Source organism: Anastrepha ludens, chromosome 4, assembly GCF_028408465.1.
Source record: "Anastrepha ludens isolate Willacy chromosome 4, idAnaLude1.1, whole genome shotgun sequence".
Taxonomy (NCBI): domain Eukaryota; kingdom Metazoa; phylum Arthropoda; class Insecta; order Diptera; family Tephritidae; genus Anastrepha; species Anastrepha ludens.
The window spans coordinates 63943760-63968097 of record NC_071500.1 but is presented as its reverse complement, the minus strand read 5'-3'; the positions used below and the strand labels follow the sequence as shown (position 1 = coordinate 63968097).

Below are 24338 nucleotides of genomic sequence, written 5' to 3'. Positions count from 1 at the left end.
TCATTTCTTGAAATTTCCGTGCTCCGAGTGGCTCCTACCACATCCCGCAGCAATCGGCGCAATTGGGTTGTCGTTGCTGTAGTTGGAAATTCCACACCAGCCTCAGTCAGCACGTTAGTTAGTTCTTGGCGAATATTTGCCATTATCTCGCAAAATATTAAAGTTATCTTTAAAATGTGTAGTTTATTGGGTTGCGTTTGCACAACCCCACACCTGAGTTATAAATCCAGGGTACTTCCAGATATTTTAAAGCCGGATGGCTCACGATTAAATTCTGATAGAAATAAAACGACTGGCTATTTTTACGATCCAAGCGGAAGTGACTTCCATTTTATTCTTTCTTCCATTTGTCATTTAGGGTTGCCTTATTTTACTTAATACTACATCTCTTCTTAGCATTACTCTACGTTTACATTATTGGGTGTATCTTATACTATGCCTACACTTACATTAACATACATTCCATCAATAGGCGACCTTAAGGGTTTTACAATGTAAAGATGCATACAAATCATATGGACATATCAAATATACGAATCTATTCCGTACGCAAGCAAATGTAAGCTAATGTGCTTGAACTGCAAGCGAGAGCACGGAACGGACGACAAAGAGCACAATCGGTCCCCGCGTTCGGCAACGTTCGACATCTGTCCTACTTGAGTGAGCATATATATGTATGTATATTCGCATTTGTATATAAATTCACATACTTGTATTTGCATATGCCTTCTTCCTGTGTGCATGGTAATGAACCAATTCTCTGTTGAGAATAAACAATGATAGGAGAAATAGGAAATGAAAGGGAGTGTTTCAAGTGTAATGTGTCTTGAGAAAGTCAAATCGATGATGATGCCTCTAAGTGTTGTTGACTTATTAACGTCTGATGCAAAATCGAAATTGAAGATATCATTCATGAATTTGATAAATGTTTCGTCATTTTTCACGTTTGTGTAAATGTAACTTGACCTATTCCGTTGCAATTCCATTTACCTCCTCCTCTATATCCATACAAAATATCTATCAAACAAATAAAATTAAAATTTTGTTTTGAAAATTGCAACCATTCCATCAATATTTTCTTATGACGTTGTCACGTTAAACTATCGTCAGTAAACCGACTTTACAGACAACCTCTTTTTTACAAAAAATTGACGTGACAACCGAAGTTACTCGCTGAATTTCACTCATGGTGAAACAACCACAAAAAAACTGAGATTGGTTAGTTATATACGAAAGACATCAACACAACCTTCTCTCATGTGAAATGTGCACAACGACGTGTGTGCAGTCTGAACAACGACGATTGTGTGAATACGTGAGAAATGAGCGGACAGAAATCGGCTGCCCAGCGCCCTGTGATGTGGCAGTCGAAGTTGCTCGCACAATTTTATTTTTCTCCATAGCTAATCGCCAAACCTGATAAATCTATCATCATTAAGCTGAAGGCCAAACATGATAATCTATGTTCCTTGTGGTAATCTATCATGTTTGGTACTCTATGACGTGGCAGCACTCCCTAAATTTTTTTTCTCACCATAGCTAAGGCCAAACCTGGACTCTATCATCCTTGAATATACTGCAAGGTTCGTTACCTCAATGCGAAAACACCTTGCACATTATTTTATTTATCCCACATAAATTTGAGAGTTCATATTTTCGCTTTTGATGCGAATTTCGTTTTGGTTATATGTTACTGTGTGAAATATGGCAACGAATATCACCCAATGGCTTCGCTCCGCACAACGAAATTCTAAAAAGGAAATTTTAAAATCAAAGATCAATATCTTCTAAAACAAAAATTACTAATTTATCACATAAGAAAGTTTATAATCTATCCATATAATCAATAGGAGTTGTGAAGAAATAAACGCAGTTCAATAGTTGACTCTTCGTGTTCCTTTTGGATTCTATTAGAAAAATATACGTTAAAGTACGGAAGGGGTAATGATATTTGAAATGGAGAGGAGGGGGAATAAAAATTGAAAATCTTATGCCTGTTAAGTATTTGACCGAACTACTCCTCCTATTTGTGACGAGCGTCTTGATGTTGTTTGAACCTAGATACCGTACAAAAATATGCATTTCAAAACTCTTTATATATCACTTGATTAGGTTACAGCAATAATCACAACACCATAATAAAAAATGTGCCCAAAATTATAATGCGACACTTGAGGGTTGAGTTGAGTAAGTAATAATTTACTCAATGGTTTAACATCAATGGTATCATATCAAAGCGAAGCCAATAGAACAACAATCACATTTCCATGCCCAAAAATTCGTGGTTTGAATGTTAAAAATTTAATCACAATAGCTATTTCAAACAAACAAAGCAACAACAAAAAGCAGATCACTTTGCCATTGATAAAAACAAATCGCAAGTAAAAAAAACAAATCAGCTACTCTAGTAACATCACCTTGTATGAATTCGCCTTGCATCACATCATTGACATTCAATTTGTTGCTTGTTTAGAGCAGATATGACGGACACTGAGCTTATCCTGAAAATAATTAATGCTGTAAAACAACGCGATTGCCTGTGGAATGTGCATTCATCAGAATATGCAAAGCGGGACAAACTAGAAAAAGCCTGGCAAGAAGTTGCCGATGACGTTGGCAGACCGGGTATGTATGTAGGTCAAGTGACTTGGTGTAGTCGATGTGATGCTTTGATGTGATTTGGTTATTTATTGCCTCTTTTACAGATGTATTTTGTCGTGAAAAGTGGCGAAATGTGCGCACTGGCTTCCTAAGAAGTATCCAGTATAACAATAATGCACGTACTGACAATGGTGATAGTACCGAAGATGTGCCCACACCACGTCGTAAACGTTTCTACTTGTATGATGAAATGAAATTTCTCTTGCCGTCAACAGAAACTATAGGACAAACAAAAAAGAGAAGAAAACTTTCCCGAGGTACTAAGCCAAGGACATCAAATGACGAGCCTAGCGGAGAATATGTCGACACCGTATCCACAATACAAACGTACGCTGCAAATGAAGATACCAAACACAACAGTAATGAGGGAATACAGAGTACCAATGCTACCTATCCAGAGCTATTGAATGAACTACAACTAACACCTAGCACACCTAAACCGTTGGTGATGAAAATTAACCAATCACCTCCGATCAAGATTGACGAAGCGAAAGGCGAACAAAATATGCATTCAACTCCCATAGTTGTCCCTACCGTTGCAGCAAAATGCGAAGTTGAAAATAATACAACGATACCGGAATCTTTCAATGCAACTGCGAAACGTAACGAATGCGATGGTCGCGATGAACAACAGTTACTGGCCTTTTTTCGTGGGAACATCGACGATATATTGTCACTTCCTCGCCACAAACAGCGTTTGTTTAAGCGACGAATGTTGGAACTTATCGACGATTTACATCGCCCAGATAATAGTGTATCAACTAGTCGCTACTGTTAAATAAAATCTTATCGGATTGTAATATATTGGTTTTAAATTCATACTTAGTCGACAGGAAATATATATTTCGGTATATTAATTTTTTTTCGGAAAGTGTAGCATTAGTACAAAAAAGTGTTTGAAAGCATTGCCCAACAGTGGTTACTCAACACGAACAAACTAATAATTATGAAAAAAAATACCTTCAAGATCAACGTGGTCTAAGACAGAATTAACCCAGAAGGAAAATATCATATATAAAACGACTTGAAATCAAATTCCCGCCCTCAGACTTCTACAGTAGAGTCTAAACGAGGACTTTTTTTTTTAGTAAATCTTAATTACCTAACTCTTATTTGAATGGCCCTTTCTCAAAACAGAAAGGTCTCTAATAATGAAAGGTCGGTAAGAAAGGCAATATTTCACGAAATTTTGAAGCCGAAAATTTTACGGTAACAAGTCGAAAACGAGAAACTAGATGTCAAAAATCGTTTTTATATATATTTTTAATATCTACTATAGAGTTTTTCAGTAAGAGCGCTTCAACTTTTGAACTTTTTTGAATAAAACTCAAACGGTTTGACTTTTTTAACTAATTTTTTTTTATTATCGAGTTTGAACATATACATTTAAGTATGAAATTCGATTTCTTTTGCATGACCACCGCGTGCACATTTTACGAAGTCCAATTGTTGAACCCAATTTTCGACCACTCTTTTGCATAAATCGGCCGAAATTCCAGCAATTTCGCGTTCAATATTGGCTCTGAGCTCACAAATCGTAGCCGGCTTGTTACTGTAGACCAATGACTTCACATAACCCCAAAACGGGACGGCTTGTTAAATGGACCGTAAAATGGCCGTAATGCTCTTAAAGTAGCAGCAACAGAACGATTATTTTCATAAAAAATTTGCACGATTTGCAATCGTTGCTCAAGTGTTTAGCGTTCCATGATGAAATGTATACTAATGAAGTTTACAAATGACAAGCGAAAAATAAAAAATATTGCGTCGTTCGTCCTCCCTATCGGAAAAAAGTTGAAGCGCACCTATTGAACAACCCTACATTTTAATAATAATATATTAATTTTCTCTCTTTCTTATTCGCATGAAGTTATGCTCTTTATAAATTATTTACACAATAAAATAAGAAAAATATATGTTTTCAGATTCAGTCGATTACTTAATTTTGAAGAAAATGCAAGACTTGGACTCCATCGTTAAAATAATTATATGTGGATATAATGTAGATAATACACATTTTAAAGAAAAAGATATTTCAACTTTGTCAAAAGCTAATTAATTCAAATGTTATAAGTTGCCGTAATGGTTTAGGCCTAATAGCTGAGCATTAAAATTTTTTGCATAAAACCTCAATCAACATGAATTTTATCCATAAAATAAAAGCTTTTCTAATTCACTTCAGTACTACAAATTACTTTAGCCTTTGGCTGTACTGCCAAAATAACCAAACGGATCTTTGAATCACATATCTAATAGTAGGTCTGTTCTTGTAAAAATTATCCAGTAACTTGCCAGTATCCTAATTTCCGAAAATTCTCTCTCAAAGAGAAAAATATCAAAAAAAGTACATGAACGCAAAACCTGTAACAATTTGCAAGTTTTGCGAACAGCTGATTTAAAAAATCACAAAAATTGAAAAAAAATTCACTTCAGCTAATGCAAAATAACGAGCTTCATTTTGCCCACAAGAATTGGTTCCATTTTATCATCGTTGACAGATGAATACATTCTATTAGCAATTGCAATTCGCAAATTTGAATTCGTGTTTATTTTTACTTTGCGATCAGCTGTTTTTCTCACTTGCAAATTCTTACAAGTAAGAATTTTTCCAGTAAAAACTTGCAACTTTCCCTCAAAATTAAATGCCATTTTGCTCTTTTACTATCGCCCACTTTGCAAGTTTTTTGGGTACGTGAACAATAAAACATGATAATTTGTAACAATTACAAACTATTTTCTTCATGAACAGACCTAGTATCACATTGTTGTTGTTAAACTTGCATGCAAAATGTTTATCCGGATCCCGATCATTTAGCATTGGAACACAGCTATTATCTGTTTGCTAAAACATATGGTAACGCCCACAGCAAGAATAATAGAATTACAGTATTCTCTACATCGGCGACCCCTAGTCACACATACATACATACTTACACGCATATATGTATGTATGTATGTAAATATAATTTGGGTGTTCGGCCAAGCTCCTCCTCCTCCTGTGGTGTGCGTCTTGATGTTGTTCCACAAATGGAGTGGCCTACATTTGTAAGCCGACTCCGAATGGCAGATATTTTTTATGAGGAGCTTTTTCATGCTAAAAGTATACTCGCAGGTTTGCCATTGTCTTCCGAGGGGCGACCGCTATTAGCTAACTTTTTTCATTTTGGTGTTTGATGCATAAAGACTCGAACCTACTCACTTCTGAATGGTAGTCGTGCACCAATCCATTTGACAATGCAGCGGTTTCATTCATAAATTATCTATAAAAACCTGATTTTAAATTGTATTCAGTAATACCCACACAAACGGTTATATTATATTTTCAATGTAGCAAAGCAAAAACGAATCTAATAAAACAAAAACAAACGGTGTCCAAGGAGCTGTTATGGGGGTAATAACAGATCAAAAAGAGCGACAGCAGTGTTACCGAAACGACCCGGATTTATATCCGGCCAAGGGCTGTCACTCCAGCAGCATTCCCCGTATGTAAATATGGATAATCTCTGTGCTCCAACCGACTACAGGTTTTTTAATACTACTCGGACTACAGATAGTACTTACAATGTTTTTACTACTGCTCCTAAGTACAAGCAGCAGCGAAAGGAGGATAGGAGCTGAGCAAAGCAGGGGATATCGCGTATTGCGCTGCCTGTTCAAGTTGAGTTCACAAAAGTGAAAACTATGAAATATCATAGCAATTTCAGTCACTGGACATAACTATTGGCATACTTCACAAAAATGAAGACTTAATGCTTGAACAAAGCTTTCTCACGGACTAATATTAACCCGTACGAGATTTTCATCTCCGCCGAACTACCGTAAAATTCTGTCTTAAATTTTCATGGAACATTTTAACCCTCTAATTAACTTTTTTAACGACCATTCATTATAGCTGTTTTGAGAACGGGGATTTAGTTAGGAGATTAGAATAAAACGAAAATTGTGCTAAGTTCTACTTTAGATGTCTGAGAACAAACATTCTATTTGAAGTTGTCTTCTACATGATATGGGCGTTTTCCAAAACATATGTATACAATGTAAAAGTAACGCATTAATACTGTTTGAATACCGTATGTATACATTGCTGGAACATTTTATTTAAAAATTAAATGCATATATCTTATAACGATAAAAACAATTTCATTAAAACTTACTTTCCTTCGTTCCCCCTATTTTATGTACGATTTGATTTTTGTTTGCGTTTAGGAACATGTTACTTTGTTTGAACACAAAGCACAGACGTTTTGGAAAACTCCCAAACTTGGTCCGGGAAACATACAAATTCATAATTACTAGCATTTTTTCGTGTAGAGTAACATTTTCCTTTAATTATTGGGATGTGTAACTGATTCGCCATTTCATATTTGCAGACCTTGATTTCACTTAAATAGTCGCGCATTCACCCTTTTTGGGTGTTTGGCCGAGCTCCTCCTCCTATTTGTGGTGTGCGTCTTGATTTTGTTCCACAAATGGAGGGACCTACAGTTTCAAGCCAACTCCGAACGGCAGATATTTTTATGAGGAGCTTTTTCATGGCAGAAATACACTTGGAGGTTAGTCATTGCCTGCCGAGGGGCGACCGCTATTAGAAAAAACTTTTTCTTAATTTTTGATCTTTCACCGAGATTCGAACCGGGGTTCTCTCTCTGAATTCCGAATGGTAGTCACGCACCAACCCATTCGGCCACGGCGGCCGGGCAGACATTAATCCGAAGGTCATAAATTCAATATTAACTTCTAGGTCGTGTATCACAATTTCCTAATAACAAATGAAGCAAGCCCAGTTTTATAAATTGGTTTTAAGAATTTTTCGTATTTATTTTGTGTGATTTATAAATACCGATTTCCATATTACAAATTTTATACCTAAAAAATGCGAATTCATTTACGGCTTTACAATAGAGATGAATGCAATTGAATTACTGTGTTAATGGCTTCAATTGTGAGTACAGTAGCTGAACATGTTCATCTAATCTAATATAATCGTGCACTGGATAACAAAGTCAAAACAAATTATAAGCGCTGTATTCAATAGTAAACTAATATAATTAAGGATATCAAGCCAAAAGTAAAAGATATATACATATACAGAGTGTAAGGGAGGTATTTTCTTTTTGAAAGCTTTAGCAGAAATTTCGACTGAAGGTAGTATTCTTATATTTTTATTCTAATTCACAAAGTCGTCTGTAGAAACTCTGACTAGATTCAGAAAGTTAAGTTACTGGAAACGCAGCAGAAAATTAGGAGCAGAAGTAATTAAATATGAAATATTAGTTTACATTTTTTGATTTCTTGCGTGTAACATATTAAAATCTTCACATTTCTAAAACTATTTTTGCATACCCTCTTCCAACACTCTGGATACATTTTACATTGTTTACATAAATTACATACTACTAAATTATCGATGGTAAACAGCTTAGCAAATCGAAGTGTAGATCGATTAATTGCTTTCCTGCATTGTATGTAGTTTTGTGATGAGCTTTGGCTTGTGGTGCTGCAACTACAGCTTTCTTCATACTGTTTTGTATATATTTTGTGTGGGCTAAATAGGTATATAAACTGATAGTTTTTCGTTAAATTTCTACTGTTTTTTTAAGTAAGTAGTCAACGTATCAAGATCACGTTTTAACCAATTAGCGTTAAGACGAATGGTCTCCACGGCCTGAGACACAGTACGTTCTGTTCCGGGAAACTGATTATTTTTAAAGTAATTTTCTACCTCAACAGCACGCTCCTCCGAAGCGAAATTTTCAATCAAATACTTAATAAGGCGGGTTAACAAGAAACTACCCTGTAAATCAATAAAATAAAAAATAAATAAATGAGAATATGTATGTATATGTAGAAGCAGATAATTTTAAAAAGCTTACTTGATATTGCTCTAATAACTTTTGATTATTGTCTTTAAAGAACTGCCAAGCCATATCGCGTCCTTTGGGATTAACTGCTACGGCCACAATAACAAAAACAGAATCTTGAGCACGTACTTCTCCCTAAGAATTATAATCATACAAGACAAAATTAATAATATTGAAATACTAAACAAATTTTTGCACTTACCGACATAGCAAAATCTATAACTTTGCGCAACAAATCTACATTGCCAATACAGCCCAACCCACGTGAAATGCGGTCCTGTTCTTCATGTAAGTCAGTGGAACGGTAGAGTTGCAACATTTCGTTGAAAATTGTTTCATCACCGTCTTGCAACACCGCTTTGTAGCAAGTGGAACGCAAATCAGCTGGTATCGGATTAGAACCATTCGCGTGCGCATGAAACCTGGTGTAAGGAAATATAGATTTTCAGATCAAGTTCTTTTGGTTTGGTTTCAGTAACAACTTTTCGCCTTGAATTTTGTTTGTTTACCTACCGTTTTTGTGCTTCTGCTATAACGTCCTTACAACGGAATGATACCAAACGTGACAAAACTAAGCTGCGCAATAAAGTATCCAAATGATTCTCATTCTCCCGCACATCCCAGCCCAAGCGGTCCGCCACTGGGCGATACAACTTTTCTCCATAACGGTTAAAATGTTCCATTAAGTTGGTATGAGAAATTAATATATGCAAGTTTGCCAAAGAATTTGTGATAGCAGTCCATACAGTATAATTGGTTTCGTTACGATACGAATCAATAAGTTGTAAAACTTCAGCAGTACTTGCTTGGCCTGCCTGAACCATAGCAAACATGTCATCGATCAATCCTAAGCGATCAAGAGGCGGTAAAACCATTTCACGTACTGCTGGCAATAACTTCTCAAGCATTTCTTTGGAATACCTCGTTCGGTAGAAACCAACTGTACCCGGATTAATCTTGACCCAATCATTTGCGCTTACATCGTCCAACACCACTTCCATTGACTTCTGATCTAACAGAAAGGTCTTGGCAATTTTGTTAGGATCGCGAGATGTTGAAATTGTTACTGGGATCACCCAGGTGTAATCACTATCCGGTGTTGAACCATCGGCCGTAAATTTGTTCTGAACCAGCTTCAACAACCGTTGATTATCACCTTTTTGTACAGACTCCACACTAACTACTGGAAAACCTTTTAACTTAATCCAGGTGGACATAACTTTGGCTACAGGCTTCGAGCTCGCCTCCTGCAAAGCAGCCCACAAATCTTCCGTAAATGTGTTCTTGTACTGATGGCGAGTTAAATAGATGTTCATGCCCTTACGAAAGTCCTCCTCGCCAATATAATCGTGAAGCATACGAATGACAGAAGCGCCTTTGTTGTAGCTTATTTCGTCAAATATCTCATCAATTTCACATGGGTGACCGACAGGTACTTCAATGGGATGCGAATTTTTCAATGAATCTAGCTCTAATGCACGTGTGTACATATCAGTAACAAATTGCGTCCAAATGTCATATTCAGGGAACAGGTGGTTTACACACAGGAATTCCACGAACGAAGCGTATCCTTCATTCAACCATAAATGTGTCCACCACTCCATGGTTACCAGATTGCCTGAAAGAATATGAATACGAAAATTTTTAAAAATATTATTTCTAAACAATCTCGAATGTCGAATTTGCCGGCGCAGCTCACATAATACATGGCAGAACTGAAAGAATTGCTATTTCTAGTATAAATCGGACAAATTGCAGGTATTAAAAATCACTCAATAAAATACTTACAGAGGTGATCACAATAATAGCGATATTTTCAAAAATTTCGACTATTTATTTATTTTCATGCCCGAGCACTTGTGTAAAAGATATTATAATTTTGTTCACATAACGGCTGTATGTAACAAACTATTCGAGATGGATATATGGTATACCGCGTTTCCTTGGCTAATCAAGCTCAGTCTCAAGATCATTTCCCACGGAAACGATCCGAATAATATGGGTATTAGCAGCACTGATAAAAAAAACTTCGTATTATAGTCTTAGGAATTGTAGTCGAAAATGCAAACGGGATACTTAAAATTAGAATCAGGCGGTTACTTCATTTCAAGGAAATACAGACTTGGACTTAATCGTTATAATACTTATGTGTGGAGATATTCTACACAACAACAGTCTCCGTAGCCAAATGGGTTGGTGCGAGATTACTATTCGGTTAAATACTGGACATGAAAGACCAACTGATAGAAAGTTTTTCCTAAAAGCGATCGATGTGCACCAATAGTCAATTAAAAGAGTTGTATTAAAAATGTGTCCCGAACTGCAAGAGGAGAAAATCTTATTCCGTTAAATTAGGAAGACAAATTTAGGAGGAAAAAAACACAAATGAACCTCATTTATGATATAGAGTGTAAAAAAAAATCCGCTGATGTGCAGTAAAAATAATTAATATCTGCAGTCATCGATTGCGAACGGAAATGCATTAGTTTCATCTGTTTTACTCTGCTTTCGTTGAACCATTTCTCCTTTTACCTAGACACGTAGCAGTAAAAATTGTGATCTTGTTTAAATCCAAGGAGTTCGTTCCTCAGATCACCATTTACAAAAAATGGAAAAAATGTACCAAATCCGAAAATTTCTGATAGCTACAAAAACTTTTTGATTCAAAAACCCTTTTACATAGCCAAAAATATCAAAAGAAAAATTTAGAAATTCGTGTAGATTTAAGAAGGTACATATTTGGTAACTGGATAAGAGGTGAAATAACTTGGTCGCCCAAGATAAACGCCTTCGGGTAAAGAAATGTGCCCACTCCAGAAGTTATGTTCAAAGTGGCATTGATTACTTCAATTTCTTTGCATATAAAAAGATTCGAGCGTTCGTTTTTACATTATGACTAAAAAGTTTGAAATTTGTATGAATATTTGTTGAATTTTTTCAAACTTTGTACAAAGTTTATAACTTTGAGTTATATGGTAAAAATATAAACAAAACTTTGCAAAATTTTGATGTGATATTATTGTGACCACCTGATCGAAGTGTACAAAATTGGCACACAAATACAATAAACTTACCGAACCATTGATGTGCTATCTCATGACCAACAGTTAATGCAATTGATTGTTTGCGCATAAGCGAAGTATTTTTCGGATCGACTAACACAAAGGTCTCACGATAAGTCACAAGACCCCAATTCTCCATCGCACCAGCCGAGAAATCGGATATCGCTATCAAATCCATCTTTGGCAAGGGATATGCAATATTGAAATAACTCTTGTAATAAGGCAATACTTTTGTAGCCACTTCCAGCGCAAAGAGACCCTGCTCTTTCTTACCGACAGGGGTAAATACGCGCACTATTATGCCATCTTCGGATTTACCTTCCACATAATCATATTCTCCAACAACAACAGCCACCAAATACGTTGACATAATCGGTGTTCTATCGAAACGTATGCGGCGTAAATTATTCTCCAAATTTTCTTCCTTGACTTCAGGCATATTGGACAGAGCAACGCGATCTTGTGGCACAACTAATGCTATGTCAAAAGTAGCCTTGATGGCTGGTTCGTCCCAACACGGAAAACAACGTCTAGCATCCGTGGCTTCGAATTGAGTTACACCAGCATAGCGTTCTTCGCCGCCTGGTGTAAAATACTTGCTACGATAAAAACCTTTCATTTTATCGTTAAGCTCCCCAGCAAAGCACATTTTTAACACACCACAGGCTCCTGCCGGAAATTCCTGATCAAAAGTTAACGTGGCAGTCTCATTATCGGTGGAATATGAAATATTGGTTGGTTTCACTTTCTCATCATTTATATCCAATTCCACTGTATTTATTTTGATGTCCAAAGCATTAAGCGTGATAGTTTTTGTTCCGTCACACACCTTCAAAATATATAAAAGAAGTAGTGCATTAAAATAAAAAATAGTATATTAATTAAAAATGTTTTAAATAAATAAAATGCTATGGATTGGCCTTTAATTCCTATATTTCAACCAACTCTATAAACGGACCAGATACGCATGGAATGCAGACGTGTTTGTGAGGACTAACTTAGTTATAGGAGTTCTATGTGAAATATTTTCAAAAGTTTCGGAGAATTCCGTATAAATTGGTAATACAAACGATAGCTTCAAAAAGTTAAGCGGCAGTTGACAAAACTGAAGAGATGCCATCCATAGATCTATGATGCCATCAGCATCGGGGACATCAACATCAGATACGAAATTAGATGAAAACAAATCAGAAGAAGTAGCGGTGAAATCGTCTTAACACTGGTTTGTATAATTGATGACTTTCGGGTTATTCCTTACATCCTTACATCCTTATAAGACACAAATAAATCATAACAGGTTTGCAGTGTTGTTAAATTAAAAAAAAAAAAAAACTTATGCTATTATGCAACCAAGCAAGCTTTCGATGAAATAAGAGTCGACTGAGTGGCTGATATTTGATGGAGTGAATAATTGAATGTTTAAATATGACCGACTAAGATTAAGTAAATTAAAATCCCCTAAAGCCCGTAACTGATAACATAAGTCATAATGGAACACTTCAGGGCAAGCACCTCATTAACATGCGATCTATAAATACTCACTACTTAGCGGCTTTATATAAAAGAGATACTAATGTAAAAGTGGATAAAGGTTAAATTAGAGGTATCATACCATAACGCCATAACCTTAACCGTAATCTTAACCACAATGATTTTTATTGTCATCAATTATTCATCTCATATATATAATATACACCACAATGCGGCTGGTTATGGTTACGGCGGAAAACAAAAATTCAATTGGTTTGTTACAGTTATGCCTAAGACATTGTGGTATGTCACCTGTCATAGATTATAGTGTTGCCCATAGGTTGGTTTGATCAGCAGAATTATGTGGTTATGGCACCTCTACTTTAAGCTTTAAGAAACAAAGCGAATTGGTCTGGTGGAGAACGAGGCCAGAACAAAATACCTGTCAACAAGCAAACAGTCGGCGCACTCGCGTATCGGTACCCACGTCACTGTTGACAGTTATGATTTCGAGATTGTAAGAGACTTCGATTATCTAGTAACCAGCACTAACAGCGATAACGTGAGCCTTGAAATTCAACTTAGAATCACTCTTGACAACAAGTACTATTTAGCACTAAGTATGCAATTGAGTAGTAAAGTCCTCTCTCTATGAACAATACTAACACTTTATAAGGCTCTAATCATGCCCGTTCTATCGTATGGCGCAGAACCTTGGACGATGACAACATCCGAGGAGGCGTCCTTTGTAGTGTTTGAGTCCGAAGATTTTCGGACCTTGCTGCGAGTTTCACAGGAGAATGGAATAATTTTCAAAAAAAAAACAAAACCTTTAATGTTTTGAACATTCAAATACAAATACAAATAAACTCAAAGTAACTTTAATTTAGAAGTAAGTCACTGTATATTTCTATTTTTACAATTTTCTAACTAAATTACTTAGAAATTTTAGAAGGATAAGCGACCTTTCACAATACCTCGATTTTCGATAATCGCTAGGCAGTTGCTTGTCTAATACCAGGTGACACTCACAATAGGGATGTACATTTATCAAGCACTATGAACCATCTCTGCGAAATGCCCACCTTTCTTATAGTAAATTCTCACTAACTTAAAAATCCCCTAACAAATCTGTGTACTTATAAATATGACATACAGTGACAGTCTTCAATTTTTGTCACATCGAAAAAATTGGGCTATCTAAAAGAAACCTCGTTGTTGAATAATTAAAATTGTCATCCTATGTTCTTTTTCATAAAATATTAGCATTCTTTATCACGAATTGTTAACGTCACAAAAATATATTCACATTGAAACGCTTTCTTTCTTGCATTCACTAAGGCAGAAGTGAAAGCAAATAGTTTGCATTCATTTTTTCTTGTTCACATTTTCACATTCATACCATGCCCAAGCATTTATGTATTAACATATATTTGTACACATGTACATATATACAGTGGCTCACAGCTTATTTCGTGTGGCTGTATGTTAAACTAAAGAATTGTAAAATTATTTTTATTTGATTTACTTTAAACAAAATTTAAATGCACAATCAAAGATAAATTATTTCTAATTACAAACATGTATAAATGCATTCAAATTTTTTCTGCTTTAGTAGAATATTTACAACAAAAACAGAATACTAGGTAAATTGACGTCACAGCTTATTTCGTGTGTTCACTTTTACCGTTATCGGCGCCAGTAAACCGGTTAGCAATTATAGGAAATTTGTTTTGCATAGTATATTAGATTATATCCTTATTTAGTTTACACATTGAAAGTAGTCGGTTGTCCAGCTTAATTTAAAAATACCGTGATGGGTCGTCGTACGTCGATTGAAAGGCGCGAATTAGTGATTACGCATTACAAAAATGGAAAGTCGCAGAAAAAAATTGCTGAAATTGTAAATTTAAGTACTTCCACAGTACAGTACATTATTCAACGCTTTTCTCGTGAAAAAAGAGTGGTTGACAAAGGCCGCCAAGCTCCAAACAAAATTTTTACAGAAGCTGATGAAAGGTGGATATTAAGAAAAATTAAAAAAGACCCACGAATTAGTGCGCCAGCTTCAACAAAAAAGGTTGAAAAAGTACTTGGTAAGTCATGTAATCCTGAAACAATAAGAAGAATTCTGCGCAAAGCTGATTTCCATGGTCGTACAGCTCGAAACAAACCGTTTGTTAATGAGCGTAACAGAAGATTAAGGGTGGAGTTTGCCGAAAACCATGTTAATAAAGACCAAACATTTTGGAATGACGTTATTTTCGCCGACGAAAGCAAATTCAACCTCTTTGGTTCCGATGGAAAGTCTTTCGTTTGGCGTAAGCCCAACGCGGAGATGGACCCGAAGAATCTGCGTGGTACAGTAAAACACGGTGGGGGCCATGTAATGGTTTAGGGCTGCATGTCAACAGCTGGTGTCGGAAACTTGGTTTTTATCGACGAAACTATGGATAAAACAGTTTATTTGAATTTATTAAAAAATAATTTACAACAAAGTGCTGAAAAATTAGGCATTCGGGACAGGTTCATGTTCTATCAAGACAATGATCCGAAGCATAAGTCGGAATTAGTGCAACGGTGGCTTATATGGAATTGCCCTCATGTGGTAAAAACGCCAGCACAATCACCTGATCTCAATGTAATTGAGAATTTATGGAATATTCTGGATCAAAAAATTAGAAAACATAACATAAGCAGCAAACAAGATTTAAAAACAGCATTGCAAGTGGAGTGGGAGAAAATATCTCCTGAATACACTGGAAAACTTGTTAGCTCCATGCAATCCCGGTTAAAAGTTTTATTAAAACAAAAAGGCTACCCCACAAAATATTAGATTAGTAAAAACTTAATAGATTTAAAAAAAAATCATGTTTTTTCTAGTTTGGTTAAGCACACGAAATAAGGTGTGACGTGGATTTACTTATAATTTTGATTTTGCTGTAAATATATTACTTAAGAAGAAATAATTTAAGTTTATTTATGTATGCTTGTAACAAGAAATAATTTATCTTTGAATGTACGCTTAAGTTTTTTTTCTAAATAAAGTTTATACAAAAATATTAAACTTTTTTATTTTGATAAACGGGCAAACGAAATAAGCTGTGAGCCACTGTACTTTATACGGCTGCCGCAGCCGAGCTCTGCGGGAATATCTAGAAATATCAAATTATTTAAAGTTGTTCCTAATAGAGCCAGTTTTCATGCTATGGCGCACACCTCTGACTTCATTTCTACCATAAAAAAAGATTCTCACAAAAACAATCTACCGTTCTACATTTTTGGGACACATACATCAAGACGCACACCACAAACTGGAGAAGCTACCAAATATATGTATATACAAAATATACGCATGTATACTCATATGTATATATAACACGCATAATTAAATTGTAATCTTCTACTTACCTTTATGTTTACGCTTGTTTTGCCCTCGAAAGTGAAAGCCTCCAGGTTTGGTTTCAACTCTAAATCATAGTGCGTCGGCATAACATTGGTGGGGAGACGTTCGAACTCCTTCTGAGATGATGTTGACATATTTCTGCGAAATTGAAATCTATGACCAGCTACGTAATTTAGACCAACGTCGGCGGATGTGCGTGCAATAACCAAACCGTACTTCTGACAAAGATCACCTAAGAGGGGAGCTTCAGAGTATTTAAGAGGTGCTCCAAAAGATGTACTTGAGTAGTCCCGATAGAATTGCTTTTGTTGTTTTACGTACTGCTTTGAAGATATAGCACTATCCAGATGTTCACACAAATGACAATTTTCTGTGCAGAAAAATTTTTCAAGTGGTGGTGGAAGTGTAAAATTTATTTTTGAAAACACAAAAGGCAGCTGGTATTGTTTTGAAGCAATTACAGCAACAGCAATCGCAGTTAATTCGCGATAACAACGATACAAATACAAACGTGAACACAATGGAATTGAAAATTTTTGGGTAAATTGTGGACGTGACTCCTGTATTCGTTGCCGTTGAAGAGCAAAATTTACTTGATGTTTCTTCTTTATCAATCGCGTCGAGTTAACGGGACAATTGCAACTGACAGCTGGAAAGCCATGCAAAAGGAAACATAAAAATATGTTAGTTGATTAGTGTTGCCAGGCTAAATATTAATAAAATATAAAATTGGTATAGCGACCAGGGTTGATAAATTTCCTAATATTTTTCACAATATTTGGGCAACAACTATTTGTGAATCACTATTGCTTTATAAATGTGGAAACACAAAACAAAATTAATTGTAGTCTATGGGAAATTCGTAAAGTAAATTGATTTGACTATATTTCAAACACCTGTTCATAAGGTAATTTACACCAGCTAGCATTTTCAAATTGTCTAGTTGCAACCGATCATTTAATGCTCGTGTAAATTAGAAAAATACAGCGGTATTTTATCGGGAGGAAACCGTGTTAAATTAAATCATTTTATTATTCAACTCATTTCAATTTTACACTTACATTTATTTACAGAACAAGAAGATTTAAATACGTCAGGAAGAATCAAATACAAAATTTAATTGTCAGAGTTTTCGCATCCGAAACAGTAAACTGAAGATATCTTATGGGAAAATGAAGGTGATTTTACTAATTTTTTCAGGGTAAACATAGACAAATTTTAACAGATTATTGCTTGTGGTAATATACGTAATTGATAATTTTTTTATGTGTAGCGTATTAACTGCCAAAAGCTCAAAGTAGAGGTGACATAACCATCCACAGTATAGTTATTGATACATTAATCAAATTAATAAAAATTAATGACCGCATGTTAAATTATGAAAGCACGAATTATAACAAAGTTTCTTTATAATATGTTGGCATATCACATTCAAATAGATGATCTACTTTTTCGGGCTTAACTCTCAATCCGTAATTTAAAAGCGAGATTTCTCATTTTACTATTTTCATTATTCATTCATAACGTAAAAATCAAAACATAAAAAATAAAAATACACGTGTATCGGCGATTTTCATTTACACGTCACAATTTTTTTTGTTTGTATTTTATAACTTTAAACGAGCAATTTTTGTATGCATATCTGTATAGCCACACGATCTCAGGATTAGCTTAACGGATTTGAATGAAATTGAGCACACAGATAGACCCGATTTACACGAGGAGACATCTGGAAGGGAAACATTTTGTTCGGAGGCGAAGGACGGTCGGGGAAGAGAGAAGGGATTTTGTCTCCCGTACTCGGCGACACGCTTTGCACTTCTTATTCGTATTTCTTATCTTAAAGCAATTTTTGACAGTTGCTTCATTCGTTTTCTTCTTTTGTGGAAGAAAGTTCTAAGTTATGTGTTGGTTTTCATACAAACGGAAGATAACAACGATGACAAACATCCGAACGCTGCTTGGAAAATGCACGATTATTTTTGCTAGTAAATTAGGTATAATTTAAAATAATTTTAGGACATGTTTATGTTGATTTCTAATTTTTCCCTGCATTTCTAGATACTCAAGTTAATTTTAAGTTAATTATTTACATATGAAGTATTTTTAATTAAATTTTTTTACTCAAGTATAAGAATTTATAAATATATTTCAATAAAAAAAACAACAAATTATTTATTATTTAACCAGTTTGCATTTTTCATTCATATATTTAAGAAACTGTTGTCGAACGCTCTCTGCTTTACATGTAAGCGCGTGCTAGAATACATCCGAACCAGACGATGCTAAAGTATTAAATGTCAAAATGTCGCGGAACATGTTTGCCCGTGTGTACGCGAATGAAACATCAAAAGAGAATTTCCAGTGTCTCCCTTCCAGATGTCTCCTCGTGTAAATCGGGTCATAGTGAATCACATTTCTAGACTTTTCACCTAGGTGCTGCCACTGACAATGTTTCACAGGATTGCCACCTGTTCGAAATTAAAAAAAAATTCCATGAGATATGCCGATGTGGGTATCAAAAGAAAGGTATTTCACTCCGCATTACTATAGAGATATAAAACCCCGATTTTTTTAATTAATTTTATTATATTATATTAAAATTAAAAATTGTTACATTAAAAATTTTCCTTCAAGTTATTCCGAAAATTTAGAAAAAAAAATTCTGACGTGTACATATAAATCGCCGATACACGTGTATTTTTATTTTTTCTCCCCTTTCCGAAAAAGTATATTTGGTTCATAGGAGAGAAAAAAAAGGTGTGTGTGTCAGCTCCGACACGCGACTGGAGTTTACTCCTTAAGAACGATTACCGTGATATTTAAAAATATATTTAATATGCAAAAGAAGTAAATGAAGACCTTTTCTATATTACTGGAAAAATAAAAATTTATTTATTCTATTCGCTATAGTAAGCCACCTGGAATGAACAATTTTTTTGGGGTTTTTCTTTTTTAAGCTGTCGTTGCAATGACCACTTATAATAGCATTACAAATATCAAATAGGTATTTTTGATCCGTACTTAAATCTTTTTCACTGGATATATATGGTAGTGTGAATATAATTGGTTTATAATTGACGAAAGAAAGCTTCTCACAATCCTTAAATTTTTTCTCTATTTCACCGTTAAAGCTTTCAGACGTAGAGCCATCAATGTATTCAAACAAATGTTTAAGCGGTAGTTCATTGGCGTGTAATTGGCAGATGAACCATTGTAAGTGTTTTTGAAGACAATCTTCTCCAAAGGTTCAGACGATATCACTGGTATATGTAGGTTCTCAACGAACGCACAAGCACTAGATAGGAAACGGAAATAAGCACCAAAATGTGGGCAGTGTTATTTCTGACTAGAAATTAGCAACCACAAGAAAATATATATTTCCTACAAGTTTGCACCAACAACCAAGCGCTACATGGCAGGCAGTGCTATTTCTCACTGGAAATTAGGAACCACAAGGAAATATATATTTCTGACAAGTTTGCACCAACAACGAAGCGCTACCAGATACGCAGTGCTATTTCTCACTGAAAATTAGGAACCACAAGGAAATATATATTTCCTACAAGTTTGCACCAACAAACCAGCGCCACAAGGTATGCAGTGCTTTTTCTCACGAGAAATCAGCACCCACAAGGAAAATTTATTTCCTACAAGTTTGCACCAACAACCAAGCGCCACAAGATATGCAGTACCTTTTCTCACTAGAAATTCGCACCCACAAGGAAAATATATTTCCTCACTAGAATATAGAAAAAGGGCAACGCGTCACTTCCGTCAGCGTACACTTCCGGTGATTCACACGATTTTACTACCCATATTTTTCATTCCATGGGCCTTATATATCGTTTCTTAAGGAGTAAACTCCAAAAGTTCGTTTTTGTAACGCAGTGTTATTTTTACGAGTGTAAAGAAAAATGGCAAAGTAAAAACTAAATGGATGCCGACAAGGAAAACAGGTTTGTAGACATAATTCCAGTAAAACGTTTGTTATATATTATTAACTATGCATACATGGAGCAGAAAAAGAGCGTGTGTCCATAAACGAGTGACCTCTTATTACTTATTATAAAATGTAATATCGAATATTAAATGCGTATTTTTTAAAACGTCAGTAACCTCGTTTACGGATTTCCTCCAGCTATTAATTATTATCAGCCAATTGCGCAATTAAAGTAGCTATTCATTCTCCTTGTATTTTCTTCATATGGTTAGTAATAATTACACAAACCAAAAATACCGAAATATTCAACCAAAATAATTTCTATGAAGAAAAACCTTTCACAACAGTAATGGCAGCTGATTGTCAATTGTGCAGGTAATCTGCCATATGTGAACGAGTAGTTTAATTTTGTGGATTTATTGGTAATTAATGCATACATATGTAAGGTTTAATGCTACTTTTTCTTGCTTTCGGTTGTTCTTTGCCTTTTATTCGTTTCGTTTCTGTGCTGCCGTCAAGGTCTAGGGATGGCGCAATGGGGGGAGTACAACTCCCATTATTCTTGACAGTGTAGATTTGTTAGTGTTTATTTTAATCTTAGTTAGTACTTAAACATTTAAATTGCTTATTAGTTTTCAAGTCATTAAACGCGAGAGCAAATCATGCGGGCAAATACTCTTTACCTTTCAATAAATGATGCGTGAAGTCGGTATTTGCTTTTGCCAAATCAAGACGTAATTTACCCAATTCTAAATGAATAAAAAGAAAGAATCGAAATGAATCAAAGAAATTTTTCCCAAGTTAACAATTTACATATATCGTACAAAAATAACACTAAAAGATCAATGACTGCCAAGGTGTGTACGAATAACTTTGCCATTCTCGCGTTCATTGCTTAATTTACTCCGATTGAAGGGAAATGGGAAGCACGCGACTTTGTCAAATAAGTAAAATGCAAATGGCAACAATAATGCCCGGTAGAATTAAGCTAAGAGATGATTATCTCTTATACATAACTATGAATGGAATACACTGATTACCGTTTTTAAATTTCCATGCTTGCATTGTAGTTCGACAGCCAACTTTCAAAGCATTTGTATACATTTCACTTTAGCACAAATTCTACTAATAGTATAAAGCTATTTTATGCAGTAAGAATGAATAAAGGACGAATTTACTGATAAAAATCTCACAAAATTGCACGCATTGTTTTTGTTGCATTTACACCTGAACTCGAAATCAAGAATTCTCTTTTTTGTTAGCCTTCGTGGAAAGTAAGAATAGAGTTGCCTATCCATTTTTTCAAACGCCTTTTATTAATAAATTTTTAGATTTTTTAACATAAAAATAATTTAACTAATAACGTACTTCTGTTAATTGGGTAGTGAATCTTGAAAAACTGATGTTTTGTGTTGGTAGGCCTGTTCATAAAATCTCTATTGGAAAATTCTGATATAAATTATTCAATTAAAAAATTTATGGGAGGCTAATTCTTCACAGTGTACATAAGAAGAAGCAGAACTCTTGTCATTTGACAGTTAAGCTGACACGATTGGGCAGAGAGCAACTCATTTTGTCGATTTTTTTCTTTGAAGTGAACAAATACTGAAAATTAAAAATGTTGTCAAGGACTGCTTTACTTTCAGGTATTAATTTGAAATATATTTTACGTTCTATTCTTAAAACACAGTGGAGTTTTTCTTAATAAAATCAATGCAATAGCTTTTCCTGTCTATTCGCAAGTTACGCGATTACCGATGCGAGAACCACCATCATGGTTTATGTAATCGCGAGAGTACCAAATGTTAAAATTATATATTTGCAAAAATGCATGACCAAAATGTGATTTAACTTAAGCAATAATTTTCAGTTCAACGTCCATTGGGTGTTTTCGCCATGAGATCGGCATCAGCAGCCGGTTCAGGAGACCAATTTGTTCGCCGAGAAAGACCAGAACATCCTGGAAAAGTGCGTTTGGGTTTCATTCCTGAAGAGTGGTTCCAGTTTTTCTACAATAAGACTGGTGTCACTGGCCCTTACACTTTTGGCGTAGGTCTACTTACTTACCTGTGTTCGAAAGAAATTTACGTCATGGAGCACGAATACTACAGTGGGTTATCTTTAGCCATTATGGCTATTATTGCCGTTAAAAAATTGGGTCCAGCCGTTGCTGCTTGGACGGATAAAGAAATCGACGTAGGTTTATTTAACAAACTTACTAACGAGCTTTGTTATAGCAGTTTTCCAAAATAAAATTTTAGAGAATCGAAGATGAGTGGAAGTCCGGCCGCGAAGAAGAACTGAAATCACTGGCCCAAGCGATCGAAAATGAAAAGAAAGAGCAATGGCGTGCTGAAGGTGCTTTGCTTCTTATGGATGCCAAGAAAGAAAATATCTCTTTGCAGTTGGAAGCCGCATTCCGCGAGCGCGCTATGAATGTTTATAATGAGGTATAGGAAAGAATTTTAGAACTAGCTTGAAGTGAATTATTATTAATTTTTCTTTGAATTTTCGTAGGTCAAGCGTCGTTTGGACTACCAGGTAGAATGCCGACACATTGAGCGCCGTATCGGTCAGAAACACATGGTGAACTGGATCGTAAATAATGTCCTAAGTTCGATCAGCCCACAACAAGAAAAAGAAACTCTTGACAAGTGTATTGCTGATTTGAGCGCTCTTGCTGTACGCGCCAAATAGAAAACTTGTTTATAATTTTAAATATATTTTGAAATGGATATGAATATCAAATATTGTAAAGGGAACAGTCATTGAGATTGAGAAACCAACTTTGTTCTTGAAATACATACAGAATTGTGCGGAAGTCCGCTCATAATAAATTGTTTGGAAATTATTATTAATTCCTTCATCGTAATTGCACCAGTGTGGCGTAACGCTCTAGCAGCGCAATAATTCTTGTAGAACGTCAAACCGATAAAGAAATGTGAGTACGCGAAGAATATTGTAGGAATGAGAAATAACACGAATAAATGAACCAGTGTGCCATCATAGACGCTTGACTTTTAAGCCCCTTACTGTTTTAGGAAGGCGCTACCTATAGTACTCTATTCGCCTTGCACAATCTCAGTTTTTTTTTTTTTTTTGAAAACAGCCGCGTCAGGGCTCAAGTGACGTCAGCCTATCAGCTGATTCTATCAAATACGCTCATAGCCGATTAACGGACTGTTACGTAGTACACTGTTAAGAATCTTTTTATTAATCTATTATCCCCGCCTTGATAGCTGATTAATTAGTACATATTTACATATGTATGAGGATAATGAGAATGATGGTTCAGTATGAAGTTATTTATTAAGCTCAGGGACCAAAAGTAAGAGTTACCTCGGGTTTACAAATTGAAACTGTTGCTCGGCACGATAAATTTAACCAAAAAGCGTTTACAACAGTTATTAGATGAGAAAATTTTTTCCGGCTGCCGATAAGAGTTATTTTTCAAAATTTATTTTTAACATTGTCAATAAGAGTTTTATCCCAACGTTTATTTCTTACGTTTCCTGATAAGAGTTTTTATCGGGAATAATAAAGTAAAGTAGCGGTTTCGGATGGCACCACCTTTAGCTGCTGTATATCGTGAGCTACACCTCTATACAAGGTGACGCAATATTAATCACCATATCGGGAGATTTATAATTTTTGCAAATGGTTTCGTACAAAAATCGTATTTGACACTTGTAAACTAGACTAAACAAACAAACAAGCAATGGAGAATTTCTATCACTAATACATTTTTGTTTATTAAATAAACAAAATTGGAAGTGTACGAGTAAGGGAGTAAAATGTGCAGAAATATATGATATTTAATATTACTGATAGTTTTTAAAAATAAGAACTCCTGCACGTTAGTTATCAGGCAACGGTAAAAATTAACGTAAGGGAAATAACTCGTATTAGAAACGGAAAATTATTCGTCTTGTATA

General features: G+C 35.1%; 3 protein-coding genes across 4 annotated transcripts; 2 read left to right on the top strand and 1 right to left on the bottom strand.

Moving 5' to 3' along the window:
- The first annotated feature begins 2258 nt into the window (after window positions 1-2258).
- Window positions 2259-3461, top strand: LOC128861576 (uncharacterized). The gene is made up of 2 exons (XM_054099817.1): window positions 2259-2625; window positions 2706-3461. The coding sequence occupies exons 1-2, from the start codon at window positions 2481-2483 to the stop codon at window positions 3437-3439; spliced, it is 879 nt and encodes a 292-aa protein (XP_053955792.1). The 5' UTR covers window positions 2259-2480; the 3' UTR covers window positions 3440-3461.
- A 3993-nt stretch (window positions 3462-7454) lies between these two features.
- On the bottom strand, window positions 7455-21592 carry LOC128859596 (puromycin-sensitive aminopeptidase). 2 transcript variants are annotated; one of them, XM_054096532.1, is made up of 8 exons: window positions 21444-21592; window positions 21087-21152; window positions 16466-17109; window positions 11597-12413; window positions 9036-10140; window positions 8725-8944; window positions 8535-8657; window positions 7455-8455 (listed from the first exon to the last, which is right to left on the bottom strand). In XM_054096532.1, exons 1-8 carry the CDS (start codon window positions 21505-21507, stop codon window positions 8246-8248), a joined length of 3249 nt encoding a protein of 1082 aa, XP_053952507.1. In that variant the 5' UTR covers window positions 21508-21592; the 3' UTR covers window positions 7455-8245. The 2 variants fall into 2 exon arrangements, with proteins under 2 accessions (XP_053952507.1, XP_053952508.1); XM_054096533.1 differs by lacking the exon at window positions 21087-21152 and having other exon boundaries at window positions 21444-21590.
- Window positions 21593-21931: 339 nt separating this feature from the next.
- LOC128859597 (ATP synthase subunit b, mitochondrial) lies at window positions 21932-23240 on the top strand. Its single transcript, XM_054096534.1, has 4 exons — window positions 21932-22049; window positions 22274-22599; window positions 22665-22853; window positions 22921-23240. Exons 1-4 carry the CDS (start codon window positions 22022-22024, stop codon window positions 23098-23100), a joined length of 723 nt encoding a protein of 240 aa, XP_053952509.1. The 5' UTR covers window positions 21932-22021; the 3' UTR covers window positions 23101-23240.
- The last annotated feature ends 1098 nt before the right edge of the window (window positions 23241-24338 follow it).

Coding starts and splice junctions, on each gene's coding strand:
- LOC128861576 (XM_054099817.1), top strand. CDS start 2,481: ATGACGGACACTGAGCTTATCCTGAAAATAATTAATGCTGTAAAACAA. Junction 2,626..2,705: donor CGATGACGTTGGCAGACCGG/GTATGTATGTAG, acceptor CCTCTTTTACAG/ATGTATTTTGTCGTGAAAAG.
- LOC128859596 (XM_054096532.1), bottom strand. CDS start 21,507: ATGTATACAAATGCTTTGAAAGTTGGCTGTCGAACTACAATGCAAGCA. Junction 12,414..16,465: donor AAACAAGCGTAAACATAAAG/GTAAGTAGAAGA, acceptor TATATTTTGAAG/GTGTGTGACGGAACAAAAAC. Junction 8,456..8,534: donor AGTTATTAGAGCAATATCAA/GTAAGCTTTTTA, acceptor ATTGATTTACAG/GGTAGTTTCTTGTTAACCCG.
- LOC128859597 (XM_054096534.1), top strand. CDS start 22,022: ATGTTGTCAAGGACTGCTTTACTTTCAG. Junction 22,050..22,273: donor AAGGACTGCTTTACTTTCAG/GTATTAATTTGA, acceptor AATAATTTTCAG/TTCAACGTCCATTGGGTGTT. Junction 22,600..22,664: donor GGACGGATAAAGAAATCGAC/GTAGGTTTATTT, acceptor ATAAAATTTTAG/AGAATCGAAGATGAGTGGAA.